At 46.2% G+C, this 26,448-nt stretch overlaps 1 protein-coding gene across 3 annotated transcripts in view; it reads right to left on the bottom strand.

Moving 5' to 3' along the window:
- MATCAP2 (microtubule associated tyrosine carboxypeptidase 2) overlaps positions 1–26,448 on the bottom strand; it is a 37,231-nt gene that overhangs the window by 6,131 nt on the left and 4,652 nt on the right. Inside the window, exons 2-5 of one of the 3 annotated variants that reach the window (XM_053261331.1) lie at positions 18,592–18,798; positions 10,342–11,036; positions 2,798–2,941; positions 1,013–1,145 (exon numbers count right to left, since the gene is read on the bottom strand). In XM_053261331.1, coding sequence (XP_053117306.1) covers positions 1,013–1,145; positions 2,798–2,941; positions 10,342–11,036; positions 18,592–18,616 — 997 coding nt within the window. In that variant the 5' untranslated portion in view covers positions 18,617–18,798. Of the gene's footprint in view, positions 1–1,012; positions 1,146–2,797; positions 2,942–10,341; positions 11,037–16,794; positions 17,281–18,591; positions 18,799–26,448 lie in introns of those variants that run through there. The other 2 variants (XM_053261332.1, XM_053261333.1) reach the window with 2 other exon arrangements.

Raw genomic sequence — 26,448 nt, 5'->3', positions numbered from 1 at the left:
TTAACTCTTTTTGTTCCCCATTGGTTTCCCTCCTACAAATCCCCCCACTATGCCCTCTGCTTCCATTTGTGGAGTCTGACTAAGGGAGAAACAGGTTACAAATGGGAGGGTAGGGTCTGCAATGAAGGACTGGTAGGCAAAGGTTCAAACATTCCCCTCCTGCCCAGTCTTCCCCTGCAAATGTCATCCCCCAACTCTCCTGATGTGTGTACACAGAGGTCATTCACACAATCAAAAACTGGGTTCTACCCAGGTTTGGGAGCTGTGTGTGCTCCCAATTCTCAGTTGTGTGGAAGCAGGGTAGGAGGAAAACCTGGGTAGCTTTTCCTCCTACCTTGCTTCTACACAACCAAAAACTGGGAGCACACGTAGTTCCCAAACCGAGTAGAACACAGTTTTTGATTGTGTGAATGATCTCACAAGGTAGGATGTACACATTTGCCTCATAAGTGTAAGCTCTGTAGCTCGGTCACATTTTGGCTTGCTGAAATCTAGGTTTTGACTCATATGTTACCACAGTGATGTGGGAACTACTTCTCTGTATTCTTAACCCTCACCTCTTTGGCCAGGGCCACTGTTGCAATTCTCTCACTCCAGCACTGTCCAGTCTCTTAAGCAACTTTCCTGGACTAATTAAAATATCTTCCAGACCCTGACTAGCTTTTAACCTGGTCTTGTGATGGGCTAAAAGTCTATGGCCAAAAGTGACTTCTCTACTGCAGTCTTTGTTTTTTAATCTAACCCCTGGCTCCCATCATCCCTCCCCTGCTCTTCATCTGACTTCCAAACTGCCTCTAGATGTCAACCAGAACTTCCTGTTTCCCAAATGAAAGGACCTTTCTCAACCTCGAGGGAAAATCACTGGGAACCACCAAATCGATTCAGCTGTCAACCCCATCTCCTCGGTGAATGAATCCCTACATATCAGCCCAGTAGCAGTGGTGTTCATTAATAACAACAATAACAGTAGATGATCTTAATATGGAATAAAGCAGCCACATTATTTGTGTACCTATTTCATGCCTCAGCATTCCTTCTAGCCAGTGTTCACGTGCAGTAGAAATATTAATAGTAAGAGTTGGACGGCCATTCACCACAGTCATTGAGGCTCGAGAAAGCAAGTCTTCAGAGAGATGAACCACAATCTAAAGGAAAGCAGAAGTTTAGGTATTAAGGGATTTTTGGTCTTAGGCTTAGTCTTATTTCCTTTTCTTTAGTCATAGCTACAAAAAGCACCCCACGTTCTATAGGCACTTTCCAGGTAGCTACCATCTCAATTTTCCTTTCTAATATTTTGAAAGGGAAAATGCATGTTTCCTTTTTATCTGCTTCAGAAGCTACTGGGTGGAGTGAACTTGTCATACTGTTCTTTTTACCAGGCCAGAATTGATATGGCAATGACTCCATGGGGATGTGATCCTGGGCCTACATTACCCAATGTTAGTTCACACAAAAAATGCACAGCAAATGGATTGTAGGTAGACACAATGGGTAACTCACATTGCAAAGATTTCAAAGCAGATCCTCCCATTTTTCCAAGTCCACCACCCAGTTACTTGAATGTCATTTGTCAAATATAGATTGCTCATGTGACCACCTGTGCTCAACCTCGGGGCATCCTGAAAAATACAGCTGACTACAGAAAATATGGAGGTGGAGATAAGAGGGGCAGAGCCAGGTGTTACTTCTGCTTAGCAACAACACATTTTGAAAGTTCATAAGGGAGTCTATATTATTTCTGTAACATATTTTTGATTAACATGTGAACCATTTGGGTTTCAGTTGAAGTAAGGTGGTATACACGTGTTTTATTTTAAAATGAAAAACTACAAAACACGTTGCACATGACACTTTCATCACCTGATATGCTAAATATATGTGTAGTAGACATCTAGACGTGAAATAAGAATGCTAACTGGCTAACATGAGAAACAAACTGGAAGCATGCATAGATACTTTTTTCTAAAAATGGCAATAGAAAGAAAAATAAAACTGGATTTGTGCAAAGGTATGAGAAAGGAAATTAAACCAAGTGCTTATCTCAGACTGGCAAGGTGATGTACTAGTACAGGGTTGGGGAACCTTGGCCCTCCAGCTGTTTTTGAACTACAACTCCCATCATCCCCATCCCCAGTGGCTGGGGATGATGGGAATTGTAGTTCAAAAACAGCTGGAGGGCAAAGGTTCCCCAACCCTGTACTAGTAGATGATCTGCTAGAGCTGGCAGGTTGATGTGCTAATGTAGCCTCAACCCATCCCAGGTTCTGAAGGCTTGTACTTATTTTAACTTTGAACAAGACAACAGAAATACAGTTGCCACACTCATTTGCTGCTGCTGATGCACAAGTCTTCCCCAAACCTTTGTTGCCATAATATTTCAGTTTCTCAGGACTCAAATACCCATTGCCGGGGGGAAAATGTGTCCCCCACACAGCAGGCAAAATAATGAACTGCTGTATGGAAGCTTTAAATGTAAATGTCATGGGCATCCACCAAACGTTGCTAAGCAAGCCAGCTTCTCTTACTTGCGTCATTATTTGCACTTTTTCCTATTTACTTTTTTCTTCTCTGTCCTGCTCTTCTATGGAAGCACTGGTACAGAACCAGGCATCTCTCAGATAGGACTCCAGAACCTCACTCCATCATGCGACTCCATTGCTCAGAGCCAGCCACTATAGCAGTCTTCCCGTATTAGCAATCTGCTGGAGTCCTGCACTATGGGGTAGACATGACTGGGGAAGACAGGAACAAACCCCAACTCTATGGTTTAAGGAGACGCTTCTATAAGGGATCCAACCTCGCCTAGGCAGCCTTCTTTCACCATGTACTTCCGGACATGACTCCAGATGCGACTTCTGGGCAGCAAGCTGCCTCCGGTGGCCTGTTCAAAATGTTCGTAGCTTCCATATTTCTGCAAAGTCAGTTCCATAATTTTGACGGCCTGCAGAAGAGAAAAGAGCACACAGCTGACATACATGTAACTAAATGGTTGCTTACGACGGGAGGCAATGGGGACTGTGTGTAGGCTGCTGATTGTGGATTATACCAGCCTGGATAACAGGAATTGATGTGTCAGGGATAACTGTATGATACGAAAGAGAACCAGGGTGTTCAGAAATGGGCCTTTAGAGCAAGTGGTTGAACCCTGTGATCTTCGGGCATTTCCAGTCAGGAAAAGCAGTCTGGAGGCAAGTTAGTAGTCAAGCTCAGAAGGCGGCAGGCTGTACAGGAAACAGGAAGGGGCAATCCGAGGACAGTTCAGTCTGAGTCCCTTCTTGCTGAGGTGGGACAAAATCAGCAGCTTCATAGCACCCTATAAAGCAGAGCTGCTCAGATTCAGCACTCCTGCAGATGTTGGCCTACAGCTCCCATAATCCCTGACTATTGGCCACTGTGGTTGGGAACTAGGGGAGTTGTAGTCCAAAAACAGCTGGAGGGCCGAAGTTGAGCAGCCCTGCTACAAAGCCTTTGCATCATCTGATTCCTGTTGAGCCGATAGCTGCAATGCCACTCTTTGGCCATTGGAAGTGATAGAACAAATGTGCCACAGAGAGCAGACCAACAGCTCCCACAATGGCATAGAGAGTAAGGACCCCGAGTCCGTTCCAGGGACCCTTTGTGCCTGATACCCTATCTTTCTATAGTGGGTGTTCATATGGGGCAACTTAGATGATATCTGGATGTAGCATTAATTCCCCTTTTAATGTTGTTTCCAGACAAATTAGAAAGCAACCGCCTCCAAAAACCATCTGGGTCCTAAAGCAGAGCTATGTGTGTGCTCCATTGAGTCCTTGCATGTATGGGTTGCCCCATTCACTTCAAGGGAGAAGCAGATGCACAAGTGCAAAGGTACACAGAGCTGCCCCCTCCATCAAAGTGAATGGGGCTGCCTTTGCAGGCAGGGAAGGCCGATGTACACATCAGAGGCTCCATTACCTCATCCAATTCCAGGATTGGATGAGGAGCAGGAGAAGGTCACAGTTGAATGAGTTCCCTTTTCATTTGCTGCTTCTGACATGTATACCTTCTGATCTTATTTGATACTTACAGGGAAATGTGTGTTTCTTACAACGAAGTAGGAGGCCAGTGTACTTTCCACTCAATTGCCTAAATAATTCAGAGTGATAGTTCTTCTGTTTCTGTAACAAGGTCCCAGAACCTTGACAGACATTCAGGATACCCACAGGACACTACAGAGATCTAGTTTCTTCTGAACAATCTATTGTTTCATCTAAACAGCCTGTTCCCTTTAATATTTTATCCTCTGGCACAGCCCCTTTCTTCACTTCTTTCAAAAGCAAAAAAGAATCAGAGGAAAGCATGGAAAAACCCAGCTGTGGGTAGGTTGTCCAAGTTATTGGCACTTCATGCCCATTGGCTTCTACTGACACACAGGCTCTTGGGGCCAAACCAGATGAAACGGCAGTAGGCCCATAGTGGCGGCCCTCTCCCCACATACACAGCTCGCACCCTCCAATATAAAAAGTGAGTTTGGCAGAGAGAAGAGTGCCTAGAGGAGGAACTGTGGGGAGGTAAGCTGCAGGAGAGAGGAGGGTTCAACTCCTCTCACCTGGGTGCCCCTTTTGCTATTAAAAAGGGACTCCAACCATGTTTATACTTGATTGGGGCAGAGCTGGGTTTAAGCAGACAGGTCTACCACCACCATTTCTCCTTTTGCGTAGATCAGGGGTGGCCAACCTGGGACGCTGCAGCTGTGCTTGGACTACTGCACGGCTGGGGACGATCGAGTTATAGTCGCACAAGACTTGCAGTCTCAGGTCCGACACCCCGGTGCAGATGGAAAGCCACAGGACCAATATAAGTGTATTTGGGGGCCAATGTACCACTTAGAATAAGGAAATGGCATCAGCCATGTCTTGTAGGCTTGGCTGTGTAAATGTTGGCAGCAAGAGAGATACATTTAATGCTGTCAATGGGTGGACTCCTATGCTTAGTGCTAAAATATATATTCAGTGTAACAGCAAAATGGACATCAATCTCAGGCAGGAGTCATCAGGAAAATCCCTGCCAGTGGTTAAATGGAGGTTTGCATGAAAGACTGGACTTCCTGTGTGTGGACTGCAAGAAACGATGGTGAAAACAAGGAGCACCACTGACTGTACTCTGCTTCAAATACAGAAGGTAGCTTCTTGGAAAGATCACACATAGAGGCTATTCACACAATCGCAGAAAATTGAGCTAGCCTCCACTCAAGTAACTCGCTCAAGTAGTCCGCCCCTTAAACTGGGTTTGCGGAGTGAGTGCTCCACAAACCCGGTTTTTTTAATCGTGAGTAGCTGTGGCGCAGCTCCACGCTGCAGTTACTCATAAGCAGACCCCCGGCGGGAGGCTGAAAAGCAGCCTCCCAGCTTGGGGGTCTCCCCAGTATGCCCTGCGCACTCACACAGGGCAAACTGGAGCTTCTGGGGGCTACACGGCCCCGGAACTCCCCAGCCTGCTTTTTCAGTTGTGTGAGCAGCCAATCTGGCTCCCACCCTGCTCGTGTGTGGGGAGTGTGAGCTTAGCCCACTCTTCCCACTCACTCTTACAAACCAGGTCTCACTGATCGTGCTAAAGACTTAAACATTTAAAACCTAATGAGGCTGTTCTCACACACAGCCTAACCCAATCTGGGTTAGGCTGTGCATGAGAACCACCGGGATTGGGCTCCATCCCGGCGGGCCAGCACCACCTAGCCCGGCTTTTAAGCTGTTTTAAGCTTTTTAACCTGTTAACCCCCTGCTAACTTGGCAAAGAGGCACCTTTTAACATGGTGGTTCTCTTTATTTAGCAGGGGGAGAGTAACTGGCCCTATCTACCTCCAGTGACTGTTGCCGGTGTCTATCTTATGTTTCTTTTTAGATTGTGAGCCCGTTGGGGATAGGGATCCATCTTATTTATTTATTTATTATTCCTCTGTATAAACCGCCCTGAGCCATTTTTTGAAGGGCGGTATAGAAATTGAATAAATAATCATAATCACAATAAAATAGCTGAGATTTAAGAGAGGAAGCGGACCCTTACCACCAGCTATCTGCTCGTGTACGAGCACAGGCTGATTCCAGCCTGGCTGCACACAGAGACAGGCACCCAGAGGGCCCGTCTCTTGGGACAATCCCCCAATGTAGTGTATTGACACAACGTAGTATGTCACATGCTACATTGTGGGCTTTACGGAGGCCGGGAGAACAAGTCCAGGCCTCAGGTCAATCCGCCCTGCTCCATGCTACACAGAGCAGGGCTGTTCGTGTCAGAGTGAACTCCGCACTCCCACTGAACAACCAATGATCGTCTGGGGGGAAGGCAAGGTTTGGGAAGCCTTCCCCCTGCCCGCCCAGTAGGTTGTGTGAATGGCCCCAATGTCTGTGTTGAAACAAGTGGGAAGATTGGCTGAGACATCAAATCAATCATATTTGCCTTATCTACATCCCTCCAGAGCCAATGGTCTGTTTGGGAGTGGGAATCTGGAATTGTAACTCTAGGTTTCCTACTTGCAAGAGTTTCCCATCCACTTCAGCTCTTTGCATGCATCCCTGTTCAACTGCAGAGTTGTCTCCTCCATTGAAGTGAATGAGGAAGGCCACACATGCATGAGCAAGGCAGACTGAAAGGCTGCAGCTCTTCATACAGTGCTTTAAGGTTGCAATCCGAAGTATACTTACTTCTAAGCAAATACATGTGAAACCTTTTAATGGGAGCACATCAAAAAACTGTGCACAGATGGATGAGCAAGGCATGAAAACCATGGGGGATAAGGGGCGGATAAAGTTTTCAATTTTATGTTATAAACAGTGCAATCTGTGGCTAAACAGTAATGTTTCTCAACAAAGCCAGACTTGCATGCTACCAATCTCTGGCACAGACCTTCAATCACAATCAAGGGCACAGAAGCCAGTTCACTGCCCAAGTGAATAGAGTACATTATAGAGTACACTCATCAAAGTCAACAAGAAAATCAATACATGTTAATCCACTAACCATGACTGCAGGGCAAATAATAATGAATTTATTGTTTCCCTCTCTAATTCCTTGCATCAGTTGCATTCAGAACGTGTTCAGCATAACTGTCTTTCTCTAACGAGTGAGTAACCAGAGTCCTCATGGGTCTAAGAGTAACCGTTAACCTTCTAAGGCGAAGGACACAGCTTTAAGCCCCAACACCTCTCTTAGGAAATTAACCTCTGGGAAAGATACTTTGAGGCTAGTCTCACGGCCTCCCAAAAGTGGGCCAAGGGAGCCCAGCCTGGTTTTGGGAGGTCGTGTGCTGCAACGGGAACCGCCCGGCTCCTGGCAGCAAACCTTCTTAAACGTCCCCATCCTTCAATGAGCTTAGCAGAGCGAGTCGTGAGTCATCACGGCGCAACACCGTGCTGCAGCAACTCATGAGGAGACCCCCGACCAGGAGGATCCCCAGCATGCCCCGCACACTCACACAAGGCATGCTGGAACTTCTGGGGGCCAGAAGGTCCCCCCGCCGCCCCTACCAGCTCCGTGATGGAGCCGGTCATCGTGTGGGTGGTTGATCCAGCTGCCCAGAGCATGCTGAGTGTTTGTGTGCAGAGAGAGAGAGGGTCAAGCCCACTCTCCCCACCTAACCCCATCTGGCTCTCCACACTGCTTGTGTGGAGAGCCTCTTTCTTAGGGATGTGCCTGAATAGTTTCAGGCAGTCACGGGGCGGAGAACAGTAGCTTTAAGAATGAGGCATGAAGGTCCTTACCTGCTCCTCCTCTGCCCCGCTACTGTTTCAGTCATGGCACTGTCCTTCCCCAAAGGCCACATGTGGCTGTGTCACAGTGGCAGCCATTTGTGTGGTCAGCAACACCATGCTGACCACGCGAACAGCCACTGCACATGTGCGACAGCCCTGTATGTGCCACTGCTGCAACGCAACCACGAGGCCTTTTGGGAAGAACTGTGGTGGAGGGGCAGGTAAGGACCTGCATGTCTCATTCTTAAAGCTATCACTCACCCGCTGTCGAAATTTTTTGGATGCAGCCACCCAAATCTCTAATAAGGTGCTGAAACAATTCAGGCACATTCCTAATCTTTGTGTGGATTCTCCTAGTCACCTTTTGCACTGCAACCCATGATGACATTCAGATGCTAAGTCAGGTTTCTTATATGTTATCTGGTTGCCAGACCATCACAGAAACAGCAAGCATTATAAATCTATCTCATCATTCCATCCTGGCCTGGAACCCAACATGATTTATTGAACAGTGGCGCAGACACAGGGTGAGTTCATCCCACCTTCCACCTCATGGAGGGAGCCACCAAATTGCCAGGCAATGGCCATCTTCTGTCTGGTTTTAACAGGATTGAATGGCACGTCAATCCACGATGGCCATTCAATATTTACTACTACCAGACAATGAGGTAAGGGAGATCTATACCTGGGGCTTCTCAAACCTGTGGGAGGGAAGAGGAAGACACCTGCAGGGTACTGTGAGCGTTGACAAGATACCTTGAGTGGCCATTCACTAAGCAAGAAGAAGCCACACTGTTCTGTTTATTTTGGGTCACCATAGCCTAGAGGAACTGGGCAGAGTCCATTGCTTCATTCTGGCCGGTGAAGGGGGCTGTAGCTCAGTGGCAGAGCATCGGCTTTCCATGCAGAAGGTCCCAGGCATCTCCAGGCAGGGCTGGGAAAGACTCCTGCATGAAACCCTGGGAAGTCGCTGCCACTTAAGTGTAAACAATACTGAGCTAAATGAACCAAAGGGCTGATTTGGTATAAGGCAGCTTCCTCATCCCTGCAAAGCCTGCTTGGATGGGATGCTTTTTTCACCTCCCAATCGCCACAGAAGCCAGGCAAACAGGCTGGCTTAACTCCTCAGCTGGCACCTTTGCTAGCCCAGCCAACCTCCTTCCTTCCTAAGCTGGACATAACGGGTGAGTGAAAAGGACTGGCATTGGGCAGGAGACTGTGTCTGATGGAGAGAGAAAAGCAGTGCTTGTGCTAAATAAATATCTCTTCACTCCAATCCACAGATCCTCACAAGGACTAGGTTGTGTGCTACAAGTACAGCACATACACCAAACAGAGAGTTGATACACAATTATACATACAGTATATATATATCTGGCCAATCTATCAGCTTGGGGGATGGGAGCAGGGTGTCGATAAAGTCATCTCGGGTGCGTACATTCTGAAATACAAATGGCAAATCCCAGCAAAAGGTCTGTTTCACCCTCAGCCTCATGACTTTATCATAATTATTGCTGGATGTGGTGATGGTGGTGTAAGCAATATGATTTCACCCCTGACTGGGTTGATTAATATGTACTGACGTGAATTCCAGATTCTGCTGGTATAGTCTTTTTATCTGCAGTTTGTGTCATTTTCCAACCCCCCCCCCCCCAGGGGCTGGCCATTTCTTGTCCTTGCAAAGCAGTTTCTAAAAACTGCAGGGTTTTTTAAAAAAATGAAATCCAGCTTCTATTGCAGAAAGGGAGATCACAATAATTGTTCCGGTTATGACAGTCTCTCTAAATAAAGGTAAGCTGCATTAGCTACCTCTTGACAGATAATCACCAGCAAAAGTGTGTGTGTGTGTGTGTGTGTGTGTGTGTGTGTGTGTGTGTACACGTGCGCGCGCTATAATTCCTTGCAAGTCCATTCTGGTCCAGAGCCACTTCAGATTTTAGTCATATGATCCAGCAAAGTACAAAGATCCTCTCTTGGATACCTTCACAAATCTGCTATAGTAGATTTCTGCAGTGACCAAAGGGTTGGACTAGAACAGGGGTTCCCAACTGGTGGTCCTCCAGATGTTGCTGAATGACAACTTTCATTATACCCAGCCACAATTTACTGCGGCTGGGGGGTGATGGGAGTTGTAGTTCAGCAACAACTGGGGAGTACCACAGGTTGGGAGCCCCTGGATTAAAAGACTTCCAGGGTCCCCTTCTAATTCTAAAATTCTATGATATAGGACTAGGCTACTGGTTTGGGTACAGGTGGAAGGAAGAGCAAATTTAGAATGAGAGCCACTTCAGTTTAAGAAATGTCGGCATTAGGGACCTGCTCGGGCTGCAGCAGAAAGTGTGGCAGGCAGCTCTGATGGTGTAGTGCAACAGAGCAGCTGCAGAAGGTCTTGAAAGCAGCACTACACAACTGACCCAAAACTGTTTTACATCATTCTGCAGCTGCCCTGTCCAGCTATACTGTTGGGGGCTGCCCGCTAGGTTTCGCTGCAGCCCCGGCGGGTCCCTAACATTAGGCTATGCTGAATGGTGACCATTAGGCCTAAAACAAGGAGCAGGGGAGGGAGGGAAAAGGGTATGTGCAGCTATGGTGAAGGGAGTACAAGCAATATGTGCAGCAAAAGCATCTTTACCTGCTTAAGAAATGTGCTGGATGCTTGGCTGTGCTTAGCTAACACATTGGAGAGGGCTGGGCTCGCATATTCAAATTGCGGATTGTAGGTAAAATCCGACTTGAAGAACTTCACCTTCTCCTTCTCCACATTGGAAGGTCTGATGGCTGTGAGAATACAGAGTTTTCGCCCAGTGGCATCCCCTGCTTCTTTTAAATAGCTTTTCGACAACTGTAGCTGCTTTGGCTTGGTTAAGCTGGAGCAAGAATACCTTTTGGCCTTGGCCTTGGGCGGAGGCAGCAGTCCTATACTGTTCCCTGCCACCGAGATACTGTGTGTCAGCTTGATGCTGTTGGAGCCTGGGCTGGTGATGAAGAGGGAGGGCTGCCTATAGAGAGACTGCTGCCGGCTGAGGCAGCACCATCCATTCCCGAGGGCCTTGCTCTTGCGGCGCTCATTGCTTCGCGAAGCATTCGAGGCTTTTGTGGGCTTTCGCTGCTTTTTTTGGAAGGTCGAGGGATGCTTTTGCAAAAGGTGCTTTTTTTCCTCTTTGCTCTGCAGGAGGACATTATAACTGCTGGTCCCGGTGGTGAATGTGTCCTTAAGGATGCCAGACTGGGATAAACACTGGATGCTCTCTTCATTCTTAAGAATCAGTTCTTCAGGACTCAAAACTGTCTTTCTGGAGAGCTCTTGCTCTGGCCAATGAAGTTTTTCTGCATAAAAGACAGGAGGGAGAATGAAGCTAGAAAGGGACTAATTCAAAGAGGTTTGGATTCTATTGAGGTTGGAGTTAGCAAGGAACACATAATCTGAATGCAGCCAACTTAACAGGCAGGGAAGTATACAAAGGCAATTTTCATCTAAAACATACATGTCTCTGTGTGATATTTAACACACTTGAACATTCATATAAGCCAAGAGTACTATTATTTTCAGGGAAGTACATTCAGGGCTAACACATGATATACTGGTAGGTTCACCATGCAAGCAACGAAAAACCAATACTGGAACTGGCATCTTAAGAATCTGTTATTTTTTAAAAAAAAAATAATAATCAAGGTTTCCACCCCATATGGCTGCAAAATACCTTACTCAAAGGCAAAATCTGGAGAAGGCTCAAGATTTCTAGTGATTGGGGTGAGCCTTTGCAACCTTTTCTTCCTGGTCTTCTTTTTTTTTGTCCCTCTGAATCTAGTGATCTCTTACCTGATCAATACACACTGTTATTTTTTGGTTCTCTTACCTGAATCACCAAGCCTTTGTTCCCTCCACCAAAACGCTGGAGAGCCAGCGTGGTGTAGTGGTTAGAGTGGTGGACTAGGACTGGGGAGACCTGAGTTCAAATCCCCATTCAGCCATACTAGCTGGGTGACTCTGGGCCAGTCACTTCTCTCTCAGCCTAACCTACTTCACAGGGTTGTTGTGAGGAGAAATTCAAGTATGTAACACACCGCTCTGGGCTCCTTGGAGGAAGAGCGGGATATAAACGTAAAAATAAATAAATAAATAAATAAATAAAATAAAAAACAAGAAACAAAAACAAAACTGGGGGTGGGGAGAGGAAAAAATCTCAAGTTAATTGCCAACCTGAATCTGGAAAGGAAAATGAATTCAGTAAATATATGCACATTTGCATGAATTATTCTGAGCACCGGATTTTATGTTTCTTTGGCAAAGAACTTGGACCCCTTTTGTATAGACAATGCACAATCCTTGTGAATCCAACCATCTCCTCTGCGAACAGCACAAAATCAGAAAGGCTGTACACTAGTATCTCTTGGGGTCTGACTGCACCAGCTGGTTTATTTCATCTTTATTCTTTGCATTATCTTACAGGCTTCCTTGTGAGTGGCCTTCCTTGTGAAATGCCTAAACTGTATTTCCTTCCTTAAAGTAACATGGAAACTCGGCATTTGAACCCATATGAACACTGATCACTTTGATGCAGTGCACCAATTAAGGAAGAGAATGCTCGATGAGGAAATGTAAAGTAGCTGATTCTGGGATTACTTAATAGCTACATTAGCTTCTGTTTAAAGAAATTAGCAAGCTTACAGCATCTAGAGTACGTTAGTCATGATTAATTCCCATTGAAATTAATGAGACTTTAGTTAGTCATAACTAACTTGTCTCCTTGGTTTTAACGGTGCTTAGTCATGACTAGGTAGTCTGGAAGCTGTCCAGCGCTGCGCTGGCAAGTAACCTACATTAAATGGAAACACAGATGCAATGGTGTACATTCGGTTTTCAAAAGGAAAATAGAAAGACTAACACTGAATGAGGAGCTGTGAGACTGGGAGGAGAAGACAGCATGACATCTCTGTCGAGACCAATTTCAGGAAGGTTTGTACCTCTCTGATGAGGCACAAAGTTTGTGTTTTAGTCACAGAAGTGCTGAACAGGTACAACAGGGCGAGGCCACAGACTGTGTCATGGATTGTGGCCCCTTCACAATATAACATTGGTTGGAGTTTGTGGGGTGGAGTGGGGACAAGTTTGCATAGACTGGGTTCATCCTTGGGGGGGGGTGAAGTTGCCCAACCTTTGAGACCCCTGTCCTTCAAGAATATAGGATTTGAAAAAAGACTTGGACACTTGAAAGCTAGCGAGCACTTGTCAGTTAAGATGGATATAAAGAACTTGCCATGTGTGTCCTGGGGGTGTGAAAAGGAAAAAGGTTCATTGCCTTATCCACTTTACCAGAACAGATTCTATTGATTCAAAAAGAGTGTCACCTGAGGATTTCATCCACTACAGCAGGGCTTGACAATTCCCAGGTGCCATTCGCCATGGTGCCTGGAAATTTAAGTGTGTGGCACCTAAGTCAGGTGATGGACTAATGTGAACAGGAGGAGTGTGCAAGCAAAGCAAGGGGCTCCTTCCTCTTTCTGTTTTGTCTGGCTCAGGACGGTGACGGACCAATGTGACCAGGAGGAAGAGGGAGCAATCTGCCCTTTCTTGATCCCACCCCCCTCCTGCTCATGTCAATCCATCATCAGCCTGAGCCACATGGATGCAACCAGGAAGGGGGGGGGAGAACTGCACCCCACATACTTTCTTCTGCCGCCTCCTGGTCATGTCCATCTATCACTTCCCTGAACCAAACAGACGCAACCAGGAGGAGGAGGGAGCCAGCAAGTCAGGAGCAAGCAGGAGGAGGATCTGCCTCCCCATGAAGCAGAGAGTACTGTCGGGTATTGAACTTGCCCCACCATGGTTCAGAAGGCACTGCTGGCAGCGGTAAATCAATCTGCCCCTTCCACTGAACAGAGGGCAGTCTGCCTCCCAAATCTTTGGGCTGGCTCCTGGAGCCCAACAAAATTTGTCAAGGCCTGCTCTAGACTAGGACTAACAGAGAATCAGCACTAAATCAAGGGTAGCCAACCTGAGACTCCCCAGCTGTTGTTGGGACTACAATCCCCATAGGAGCTGTAGTCCAACAACAGCTGGAAAGCCTAACGTTGGCCATCCATGCACTAAATACTTCTGCTAAATACAGCTTAAGGGGGAAAGCCCTGCCTATTGCACCCACCCATCCTGGCCTTAGATTCACTTCAGTACCAAGTTGGCAGCTCCCACTTTTTCAGTTATATTTTTGAACAATATCATTGTTTATGAGCACATCACTCCAAACTGGAATCAAGCAACATAATGTAGAAACGGTTTGTAGGAAATGCCCTCCTGCTATCTTAAACTTCCTACAAATTTTACGATAGAACTCTTCACCCCACCTGACTGATATAGAATTCTGTTCTGTACAACTGAAAGTTGTTCCAATAAAAAGGCTTCACATTACCTGTGAACCATCTCATTATTTGAGATCAGCACAACTGTGTGCAACCAGATGCAAAACTGGAAGAAGAGTACCATGCAAACCCCTTGATTACCAGATCACCTCCTCTCCCACCTTTCACCTACAGTGCTGGCCCAAGACATTTTGCTGCCTCAAACACCAAATGACACCCCTTCCTTCCCCTTCCTACTAAAACCACACTCCCACTTGCTTCCTTTTTTCAAATCTCTCCTTCGGACGCAACCTGCCTAGAGAGCAGGAGGCTGTTGGTTTGAATCCCCAATGATGTGTTTCCCAGAATAAGGGAAACTCCTTTATTGGGCAGCAGTGATATAGAAAGGTGCTGAAAGCCATAATCTCATACTGATTATACGGAGAAGGCAATGGTAAACCCCTCCTGTATTCTACCAAGAAAACCACATGGCTCTGTGGTCGCCAGGAGTCAACTCATCGGCACAATCTTCCCTTTCCTTTCTCCCCTCTCCTTCATTTTCTATTATATTATCCCTCCTCTATTATATCTGCTATGGGGAGCAAATATGAAATCAAGGAGTTTCATTTTGTTGTCTCTATACATACAGACATGTAAGCAAGTTATGGCCAGCCTAATAATCAGGCTGGTTGAGGCAGGAGGAATATTGGTCGCGGTGGTGGACTGCCTAGTGGCTCCTCCTCTGCTCCTTGCTTTTGAAAAGCCAGTGGGTGAGGAAGGGACACTCCAGCTCAGCACTCGGCTTTCCCTCTCCACACACTTCCTTCTGCTCTAGAGTTGCCATGCCTCCAAAATTCCGGGTTTCACCCCGATTTTAAGCATCTCACCCAGATTCACCCAAATTTTCAGCTTTCATTTTTTTAAATTAAAAAAAAACCTCTAGCCCTTGCAGAAGTGGAGTTATGGAGCAAAACACGCAGTCACTATTCTGCTCAAAAATTATTTTCCAGCCAGTTTACATAATATGCAAATTAGGCACCTGGATTTGGAAAGCCTGGATATGGCAACCCTATTCTGCTCCTTTCCTTGGCCTCTGGCTTTTGAAAATTCCAGAGGTGGGAGAGGAGATGTAGAAGATCTGTGGCTGCAGCTGGCATACTGCCACCAGATAAGGGGGAGGGTCTGCATTGGTTGGTGGGGAAGAAAAGGGAGGCCTGCTGCTCCCACTGTGGTGCAGGAAAAGGGGGGGGGCACTGCTTCTGCCATCACTGCCAAAAAGGAGAGAAGGAAAGGTCTACAGGTAGGGAAGAGAGAAGAGTGGCACACTTTATCCACGGCAAGGAAGCTGGAGTGGACAGCTGGCTGCCTCAAGTGCTGGGGGCAGGGAGTTTGGGAGGCCCTGAAGCAAGTTCACTTACAAATGACTAAGCAAGCAGGTCAGCCAAATACTCCAAAATCTGCTCCTGAACAGACCTGCTTCATACAATGGCCATTTAAGAAGAGATCTTCCTTAGCTTTGGTATGAACCCACCTTCATGGTGAAATTACAGGCATGCACAACAGAAAGTTGAATGTTGGCTTAGCCTAACTCCTGCCCCTTACTTCAGGTAAGCTGTCCACTTGTCCATACGAGTGTGTGTGTGTGTGTGTGTGTGTGTGTGTGTGTGTGTGTATATATATCCTAAATAATGTGAATAGACTTTTTGAAATCTTAAAAAGGACATTTATGTGATCATAAATAAATAAGAACTACTGTGGGATGTATTATTAATTTATAGTCTCTCTTCTGCTGCAGTTATTCTCCATAGTTATTGCTATATAACTGTTTGAAAAATAATGTGTCAATAGAAAAAGAATGTGGTCTACACTTTTTCTCTCAGTTTTCATTGTTTGCCATTTTCTCTCTATTCTGTATGGCCTGCTGATAAGAACTCATTTTATTTCAGTACTCAAGATATAAGAATGATTCCTAACTGCAGTATTATTGAGCTTTTCATTTGAGTATTGTGAATGCTTCTTGCAATATTTGAAAGACTTGCATTATATGCAGCTCAGAGACACAGCACACTAAAATGAATGGCAGCCAACATAAACATGACAAGGTTCTCAAAACAAATGACTGTCTAGCATCTAGTTCTGCACAATTCCATGGGACTATACCTACCAAGTTTAACTGGCAGAAAAGAAAACACTTCTTTTGCTATTGTTTTCTAATATATTTTGCTTGGCAATGCCAAGCTTGAAAAGCAGAAAGATGAACATACCATTATTTATATGGGTGGGGGGAATCAATTATCTATGGCATTCTTGAAAAATCATTTCACGCAAATACACTCATGTCAGTTTTGGGTAAAGAAATCTCTCCACAAAAACCAGACAATGTCAAAAGATCAATTTTTCCAAGACACATCTTATCTCAACCCTAAATATTTACATACACAAAATGTTCTCTGTTAAAAATAAAATATGAACACTGTTTTTAGCAGAGATCTTTTTTTAACCACCACTAAATGTACTCTCTTCGTTTTTCATTAAGCCATCTCCCACATGAATCAGGATGTCAATGGGGACTAAAGGAACAAAATAATTACTCTTGAGTGTACTGTGAACTTTGATGAAGACAGGTTCCTTTTTAATTGCTGTAACACTAAATGCATACAATCCTGTGATTTTGCAACGGAAGCTGTCAACAGCTGCAAGATCTGGATGATTAAGAAACTAGTCAAAAAACAACAGCAATACTCACCAGTGACACGAATGGATTCAAGCATCCTTCCTAATGCTTTGTGTGTTTAGGATTCTGTCTCTTTCTGCCTCTTCCCCCTTTGCACCCTTAAGATCGCGCTACCCAGTTCCAGCATGGACAGCTGGGTAGACACAACCAAAACAAAGGGAGGAGGCGGGTCTCTTGTGTTTATATGCACAGGCTAAAGAAAATGCTGAGGCAACCAACGAAGAACTGGGTTGATTACAGCAAATCGAAAGGACGCCTGGCTTTGTGTCGGATGGGAGCCCCTGTTCCCTTCACCATCTCTCCTAACAGCAGCAGCAGCAACACCGACCACTTTCCTTCCTTCCTTCCTGCTGCAGCCGCTTCTTATAAAGGGACATTGGAGAGCGCGGCTCTGTCCGTTGCTAGGACACCTCCATCGTCTGTAGAACAGCCCTCTAGCGAAAGGAAACAAGCAGAGTTTGCGGCTACGCAATCGACGCTAGAAGGCTGGATCTCTTCGAAGACCACATTTCCCAATATACCTGGCTACCCTATCCAAGACTACAAATCCCAGAGTACCCCCGGTGCGCTCGGCGCGTGCTCTGGGACTTGTAGTCTCGGGAAGTCAGAGAGCTGGGTCGGCACAGCCCCCAGTGGAACTACGAGGAAATTGCAAACGCGCCAAGCAAAAGAAGCTAAATTATAGTAACCTGCATGCATTTTACTATATAATCCTATACATGCCTACTCAGGAGCAAGTAAGCCCCCTGAGTTTATTTTTGTTTATTTAGTTATCAAATTTGTACACCGCCCCAAACTTTCGTCTCTGGGCGGGTAACAATAGCATAAAACGAGTTAAAAACATACAAAAACTTAAAACAAGTTAAAAATTTTAAAAGCAACCACAGATTAAAACCTAAAAAAATTTAAAAGCTGAAAAAGCTTGGGTGAAGAGGTGGCTTTTCAAATGCTTTTTAAAAAATTGTCAGAGATGGGGAGGATCGTTAAATGAGAGTTACTCACAGATAAGCAGAGAAGGGGGCAGAATTCAGTTATAGAATGCATGTTTTGCATGCAGAAAGTCAGGCAGTCACAGGCTGGAGAACCATGTTTGAAACTCTGGATTCTGGAATGCTGCTACCAATCAGTATAGACAGTTGGTGTGCTCAGAAAGCCGTAGCTATGATACTGAGTTCAGTAATGGCTATGATCTGTAATGGCTGCCCTTTCATTTTCATGCTGATAAAGATAGTTGTGTGAATTGGCCTTTAAGCTGCATATTGGAAAAAGCAAAACATATTTTGGCCATATTTATGGCTATGTCTCTTCAGCAGTACAACACAAGTTTTATTTATACAAGTTGTAATTATAGAGTACCCCTAATGGCGCAGTGGGGAAGTAACTTGCCTAGGGTGCAAGAGGTTCCAGGTTTCCCCGCTAGTATGTTTCCCAGCCTATGGCTATGTCTCTTCAGCAGTACAACAGACAACAGTACAACAGTTTCCCAGACTATGGGAAACACCTATATTGGGCAGCAGCAATAGAGAAAAATGCTGAAAGGCTTCTCATACTGAGCAGGAGATAGCAATGGTAAACCCCTCCTGTATTCTACCAAAGAAAATCACATGGCTCTGTGGTTGCCAGGAGTCGACACTGACTCAATGGCACCACTTTACCTTTACACACAGTTACGGGGACAGACATTTGCTCAGGCTGGAATAGAGACAATCTAGATGACCTATGCCATTCCTTCATTCTAAACCTTTCTTTCTTGAGATTAGTAGTGAACAGTGGTGTATAAGTATATAAACAAACAGTATATCCGTATACCTGAAACTGTTTCATTGAGATCCATGAATCTGCTGAACCAATATCTTCAAATATACACTGGCAGAATTGTTCCACATAATGATGGTCATGTGTACATCATTTTCTTTTATAATCCTGGTTCTTGTGTCACCAGTCCATTTTAGGTACCTTGTTTTTTCACAGAAGCAGCTTTGTATTTTGGAAACCTCCAAGGCATTGACAAGACACCTGAAAAGAATGAAAGGACCAGATATTAGGTGTTTTTGTTTTTTTTTAAATTAAGCATCACAAGAGTATTCATAGATGTTTGATTAATAAGCACTACCTTATTTATTACTTCTGCTTTCATAATACTTCAAACAGAATTACTGTACCCTCTTGATGTTATCATACAACAAAGCCAAACAAACAGCACATGTAGCAATGGTTGGATATTGAGAAATACAGATCAGAATCCTGCAGAGAATACAGTTAACTAGCTTAACCTGCGCAGAGCATCTGCGCGCTAGTACTTGATTGCTCCCCTCACCCCCTGCCACAGCCCCCTTCACCCCAGAGATCTCCCCACCCTCACCTTAGCTGCACTCCTGCTGCTCCTCCTCCATCCCATTGCTTCCATCCCCCTCACCCCTCTTGGTCACTCATCCATCCCTTTACTCCATCCCCCTCACCCCCTCTTGGTCGTGGCTGCAGCGTTGCTGGCATCTACTGGCCAAGCTGCAACCCCCTATCCCTAGAGACCTCCCCACCGGAGCCCCGCTCCTGCTCCTCCCCACATGAGCAGCAGCTGCAGCAGTGGTTGACCGGGCCCTTCCTTGTGGCCGCCACCGCCATGGCTGCTCATTCCCCTCAGGCCGCTGATAGGGATGTGCACAGACTGGTCCGGAGCCCATTCTAAGGGCCTCCAGACCAGTCCACACGTGGGGCCGGTTCGGCACCGGGGGTGTGTGGATCTTTAAGGGCGGGGGAGGATGTACTTACCCCTCCCGCTGCTTTCCCCCCTCCAGCGCTCTCCGCTTGGTAAGCATTTGGGGCGGCAGGGTACCTTCCTGCTTCCCCTACCCCCGTTGCTTGTCCAAAGGCTTCAAAAGCCTCACTGCACACCCGCATGTTGCATGTGTGCGACACCTCTGGCGTCACGTGCAGTGCGCACACCATGTCCTGCGACACACAGAGGTGGCGTGCGTGACGTGTGCACGCGCAGTGAGGCTTTTGAAGCCTTTGGACTAGAAACGGGGGTAGGGGCGGCAGAAAGGTACCCTGCCGCCAGGGGCTGAGCTAGCCCACCAGCAGCCTGTGTGCGGCCGGGGTGCCCCGATAGCCCCGCCCCCTGTGTCTGATGTCAGACGCAGGGGATAGCCACACCCTGCGTCTGATGTCAGACGCAGGGGGGCGTGGTCTGCCGAACGAAGTCTTGAGGCTCCGTTCGGGAGAAGCAGCTTAACTGCTGAAGGGGCCGTGCACTCCCTTCGGCAGTTAGACAAAGGCTGGTGCTGCGTTCGCAGCACAGCCCAGGAGCGGCTCTTCCCTGCAGGGAAGAGCCGCTTCTGGGTGCACCAGTCTTAGCTCCTGAAGGGGCCGCGCGGCCCCTTCCAGAGCTAGTTAGGCTGGCATTGCGTTCGCAACTGTGTTCGCAACTCTTCCCTCCCTTTGTAGGGAAGAACCGCTCCTGGCTGGCGCTGCGAATGCAGCACCAGCCTTTGTTTAGCTCCCGAAGGAGCCGCATGGCCCTCGCTCGGGAGCTAAACTACCGCCCCCCGCGTCTGACGTCAGACGCGGGGGGCGTGTCAGGGCTGCGAATGGCGGCTCCTGATTGGGCACGGCTCGGGTTCTTTGAACCCGTTCGCCCAATTATAGCTACGCCCCTGCCTGCCACCCCAAATGCTTACCAAGCGGAGAGCGCTGGAGGGGGGGAAAGCAGTGGGAGGGGTAAGTACAAGTACCCTTAAAGAGCCCCCCTCCCCAGTGCCAGACTGGTTCCATGCACAGCACTAGCCGCTGACAGGCCCAGGCCTGTCCCTTGCCAGCCTGCTTCCCTCTGACAATGCCCTTGGTAGCCCCAAACAGCAGCAGTGGTTGACTGGACGCTTCCTTGCTGCTGGTGCCGCCATGGCCGCTCATTCCCCTCAGGCTGCTGACAGGCTCGGGCTCGTCCCTCGCCCTTCCTTCAGTCTCTCTTTCCCTCCTTTCTTTTTCTCTCCTCCACTCCTCTTCCCTTCTTTCTTCCCCCACCCTTCATGTTTTCCCTCCCTTCTTCCCTCCCTCCCTGAGTTAACAGATCTTGTTCATCTTATTTCCTCATCTAATTCACACAACGGCAGCCTCCTTCTCCTGAAGGGGCTCTTTCCTCCCTCACGACCCCTCTCTTCACAGACCCCTGCCTGCTATCCTTTTATATATATAGATAAGATATAGATTCCTTTCCTCTACAATCAAGAACACCTTTCGACCAGTAACAGTTGCATTCCAACTGACCTTAACCATCACAGGCTCCTCCTCCTTATCTGCATATGGAATCCCCACTGCCCAATCACCAGGGTGCCACAGGCTCTTCCTCCCTATCTGCATATGGAATCCCCACTGCCCAATCACCAGGGTGCCACAGGCTCTTCCTCCCTATCTGCATATGGAATCCCCACTGCCAAATCACCATGGTGCTTTTGCTCTTGCAGGCTCCTTCTCCCTATCTGCATATGGAATCCCCACTGCTTCTGTTTGCAAACTCTCGTGAGAGCTGCCACACATGAGATTAGCCATGGGTATGCCTTAGAGAATTAAATATATAGAAGATAGAAGAGTGGCAAAGAAATAGCTTCTTTCAACTTTATAAATAGGAGGAATATGTTTAGCTTTATCTCCATCATCTTTTGTGATCATATACATGGGTACATGACAGTGTGGTGTAGTGGTTAGAGTGCTGGACTAGGACCAGGGAGACCCGAGTTCAAATCCCCATTCAGCCATGAAACTAGCTGGGTGACTCTGGGCCAGTAACTTCTCTCTCAGCCTAACATACTTCACAGGGTTGTTGTGAAAGAGAAACTCAAGTATGTAATACACCGCTCTGGGCTCCTTGGAGGAAGAGCGGGATATAAATGTAAAATAATAATAATAATAATAATAATAATAATAATAATAATAATAATAATAGGTGGAAGAGGAATGCTGCAAGTCCATCAAACAGTAGAGGAGGAGAAAAGAGGCCTTGAAGAATATATCAAGGACACTGAAGAAGATGCACTTCAAATGGTCAATAACGCAAAACTATTCAACACCAATGAAACAAAGCAGGCCTACAAGAAAGAACAAGTCAAGAACCGAGCAGAAAAATGGAAAAATAATCCCCTGCATGGTCAATATTTGCACAATATAAGTGGAAAATCAGACATCACCAAGACCTGGCAATGGCTTAAGAATGGTTGCTTGAAGAAAGAAACAGAGGGTTTAATACTGGCTGCACAAGAACAGGCACTAAGAACAAATGCAATAAGAGCAAAAGTAGAAAAATCCACAACAAACAGCAAGTGCCGCCTTTGTAAAGAAGCAGATGAAAGAGTGGACCACCTAATCAGCTGTTGTAAAAAGATCGCACAGACTGACTACAAACAAAGGCATGACAAGGTAGCAGGGATGATACACTGGAACATCTGCAAAAAATACAAGCTACCCGTAGCCAAAAATTGGTGGGACCATAACATTGAAAAAGTGGTAGAAAATGAAGATGTAAAAATATTATGGGACTTCCGACTACAAACAGACAAACATCTGCCACACAATACACCAGATATAACTGTAGTCGAGAAGAAAGAAAAACAAGTTAAAATAATCAACATAGCAATACCAGGGGATAGCAGAATAGAAGAAAAAGAAATAGAAAAAATCACCAAATACAAAGATCTACAAATTGAAATTGAAAGGCTGTGGCAGAAAAAGACCAAAATAATCCCAGTGGTAATTGGCGCCCTGGGTGCAGTTCCAAAAGACCTTGAAGAGCACCTCAACACCATAGGGGCCACAGAAATCACCATCAGCCAATTACAAAAAGCAGCTTTACTGGGAACAGCCTATATTCTGCGATGATATCTATAACAACCAACAGTATTGATGATAAACTTCAGCTATCCCAGGTCCGTGGGAAGGACTCGATGTCTGGATAAAACAAACCAGTCAATAACACCTGTCTGACTGTGTAAACAAGAAATAACAACTGTGTGAACAAACATTAGCCTAGACTTTTTCTGCAGTTCTGGCTGCCTTTTTTAAAACTACCGTGAACATGGATTCCCTGTGTAAGCAATCCGTCAATATTTGTTTGTGTGAACTGGCCCTAATATATTCCTGATAGTAATCCTAATAGTAATAGTAAGCCAGGGCAATTTGCAGTGCCCTGGCAAATGGTTAAATGTCCCATTTTTGTGAGGAATAAATAACTGTCACCGTAATATATTGATATGTGTAGTGATTTCTTCCTGCCTCTTCTGGAGAAGGGAATCCTTATTTGAAGATAAAACAATGCAATAATTAGATCAACTTAGGAGTAAAATCCTATCTAGAAAATAGTTTTGACTTAAATGAAATATTGGTATCTTGTTTGGCATGTTTCTGTTAAAATCTTGTCTGTTTACTCTTTTCATCTGGTGAGGAAAGAGGGAATAAAACCAAAAATAGACATAATCATGCCAGTATCTAAACCTGGCTTTGCCTCATCACATATAAAGTGAGTGATGGTGGTGTGTGTGTGTGTGTGTGTGTGTGTGTGTGTGTGTGTGTGTAGGGTTTTTAGAGCAAAAAGTACATGGGAGAACAGACACCCAACCCACGAGGGAAATATCTTCGTGTTCACACATATACAGTAGAGGCTCTTCACATGATTAGTGTGAAGAGCCTCTAGGGGGTCTGCGGGGAGAGTGGGCTTAGCCCGCTCTCCCCACAGATGAGCAGACAGTCTGCTTTGGGTGGCCACAGCGGCCGCCCACACGACTGCCGACTCCATCACAGAGCCAGCCGGGGCTGGGGAGTTCAGGGACTGCACAGCCCCTGGAAGCTCCAGCATGTGCTGCGTGGGCGCACAGGGCATGCTGGAGAGACCCCCAAGCCGGGAGGCTGTTTTTCAGCCTCCCGGTCAGGGGTCTACTTGTGAGTAGCCATGGCATGGAGCTGCACCGCGGCCACTCACAATTTTAAAAACCGGGTTTGCGAAGCGCTCAGTCCGCAAACCTGGTTTAAGGGTTTAAACCAGGTTTAAGGGTTTAAGCGGGCTAGCCGCTTATTAGCCACCAGGCTCGCCTGTGAGCCCAATGGTTTACATGAGCAGCAAAAATCAGGCTAGGCTCTCCTAGCCCTATTTTTGCTGCTCGTGAGAATAGCCCCGTAGTCTCCCACTCAAATGCAAGCCAGGGTAGACCCTGCTTAGCAAAGGAGAAAATTCATACTTGCTCCCACAAGACCAGCTTGCCTTTCACTGTAATCACTGTTGTCTCAGCTGAGCTCATTTCTAGTCCTGGACTTTAAATGAGGAGAAAAGCACCTTGAGGGGCAGACTGTGGAATGTAAGCTTTTTAGTTCTCTAGTGCCTCTGTTGCTCAAAAAATTTGACACCTTCTCTCACTTCTTACATGATTGGAGCAGGCCTGGATTTAAAATGGATGTGTCAGGTTTGACCTTTTCACTGTAGGAATAATAAAGAGTTTTCCCAGCGCTGCTTTGGCCTTACTTAGTTTGTAGTGGCCCAATCTTATGCCAGTCTCACAGGGAAGTGTGCAGCCTTATAATACTGCTTACTTGTGGTAGCACAAGTGACTGTATCACTGCAAATAAAAAAAAAGTCTTCATGAGAAAGGGATGCTCATAAGACATCATTACTGCAGATGGCTTGTGTTTGTACAAGTGAGAGCCAGAAGTTGTTATCCCAGTCTTTTTCTACATTCTACACAAGCAAAGGATGTCAAGGGATTTCAGCCTCTGGCCTATTTCCTTGGGGCATTCATGGATGGTGTGAATTCCATCCATCAGGGATAAGAATATTGCTTACAGGAGTACTAAATGCTGGAATGAAAAAAGGATGGCTCAAGAGCCCCTGTTCTTTTCAGGGGGCTGTTAACTCTCTTGTGTCACTTTAACTTCTGATTCACTGCTCAGCAAAGCAGAGGATGAATTTAGTTCACACGTTTTAATCCCAGGATAAATGATGATGTAAACAGCCCAAGTTATACGATATTGTATAACTTTCGTAAAATAGACTTGCTCCACTATTGCACACTTTTTTGGTAGTGTGATTTAAGGATATGTTTCTTACCCCTTGGTGGTCTCCCAGTTATTTCATTTGCTTGCCTCCTTCTAGCAAATTAAAAAAGAATATATTCCGAAGCCATTGCACCATTTTGTTTAGTTTTCTTTTTATAGTTTACATTTCATGTAGTCTGGTGTATTTATTCTGGAACTGTATTTTATGATGCTAACTGGACAAAGAGGCTCCTTTTACCATGGTGATTCTCTTTATTTTGCAGGGGGAGAGTAACTGGCCCTATCCAGCCCCAGCACAGTACCTCCAGTGACTGTTGCTGGTGTCTATCTTGTGTGTTTTTTTTTAGATTGTGAGCCCTTTGGGGACAGGGATCCATCTTTGTTTGTTATTTCTTTATGTAAACCGCCCTGAGCCATTTTTGGAAGGGCGGTATAGAAATCAAATTAATAATAAACAATAATAATAATAATAATAAATAATGTTTTAAATGTTTTGCAATAGCACAAGCTAGGGGAGGGGGAAAACGAATGACATTATAAAATTATGTTCATTGTAGTTAAAACAGCTCAGCCAGGTTTCATTTTTTCTTAAAATGTATAAAACAATCATTTATAGATAAATTTCTGGAAGACATGCCTGCGCATGGAAGGAGCAGGTTAGAGGGCTTGACTTTTGCCCCCCCCCCCGCCCCGATTTCCATCCTTCAGCCCAGATGAGGGGCTGCCTGCCAGTGTGCTGTGTCGTTCCAGCCACGGAGTTCCAGCTGCTGCCTTTCAAGATTGCCTGATTTTTAACATCTGTTGTTAGCCCAGCAGTCTCTCGTGGGAGGAGGGGCTGCTGGAGGTTTAAATATCTGGAAGGCATGGCTGAAGCGTGGCCGGCGGCCTGCCTGTACGCAGCCGCTGAAGCTGGCTGCCAAATGGGGCCAGACCTTCGGGGTGGGATGGAGAGCTGGGGGGAGGTTATGCTGTGGGTGGGTGGAGGTTTGGGCTAGAGGTTATTGGGTTTTTAAAAAAAATTGTACTGAGTGGTGCCAGGCCTTTTTGCAGAGATGTGTTTGGGCTCTCTTGAGTGGGATGGTGTGGGGGGTGCATCCGGCAGTTCTGGGGCAGCTATTGCTGTAGTGGTGGGGAATAGAAGAATTGGCGCTGGCAGAGCAGCTGGCCATTATAGGGGAAGGGAAATCAGTGATTTAGTAACTTTCCACTTCCAACTGCCTTGTCAACTCTCAAGCCTCAGGGAGCAGCTCCAACTACCCAAAGAGCCTGGCCTTGCTCCTCTGTAATGCCAGGTCAGTTCAGAATAAGACCGAAATTGTCCATGATTTGATCATGGATGAGGGAGCTGACCTGGCATGTATAACTGAGACCTGGTTGGGGGAAGCAAGTGGCCCAGTGTGGGCTCAGCTTCTCCCTCCAGGTTACTCTGTTGTGGAGCAGGCTAGGGGAAGTGGGTGGGGTGTGTGTGGAGTGGCTGTGGTCTATAAGAATACCATTCCCCTTACCAGGGCCTATGTGAGACAACTTATTTTGAAGCTGGCAACTAGGGATAGATTGGTACACCATTCACCCCACTGCCCAACTGACTCCCTAACTGAGCTGACGGAGCTGGTCGCAGAGTTGGTGTTTGAGTCT

Source organism: Hemicordylus capensis, chromosome 6 (genome assembly GCF_027244095.1).
Source record: "Hemicordylus capensis ecotype Gifberg chromosome 6, rHemCap1.1.pri, whole genome shotgun sequence".
Lineage (NCBI taxonomy): Eukaryota > Metazoa > Chordata > Lepidosauria > Squamata > Cordylidae > Hemicordylus > Hemicordylus capensis.
This window is presented reverse-complemented; position numbering and strand designations above follow the sequence as displayed.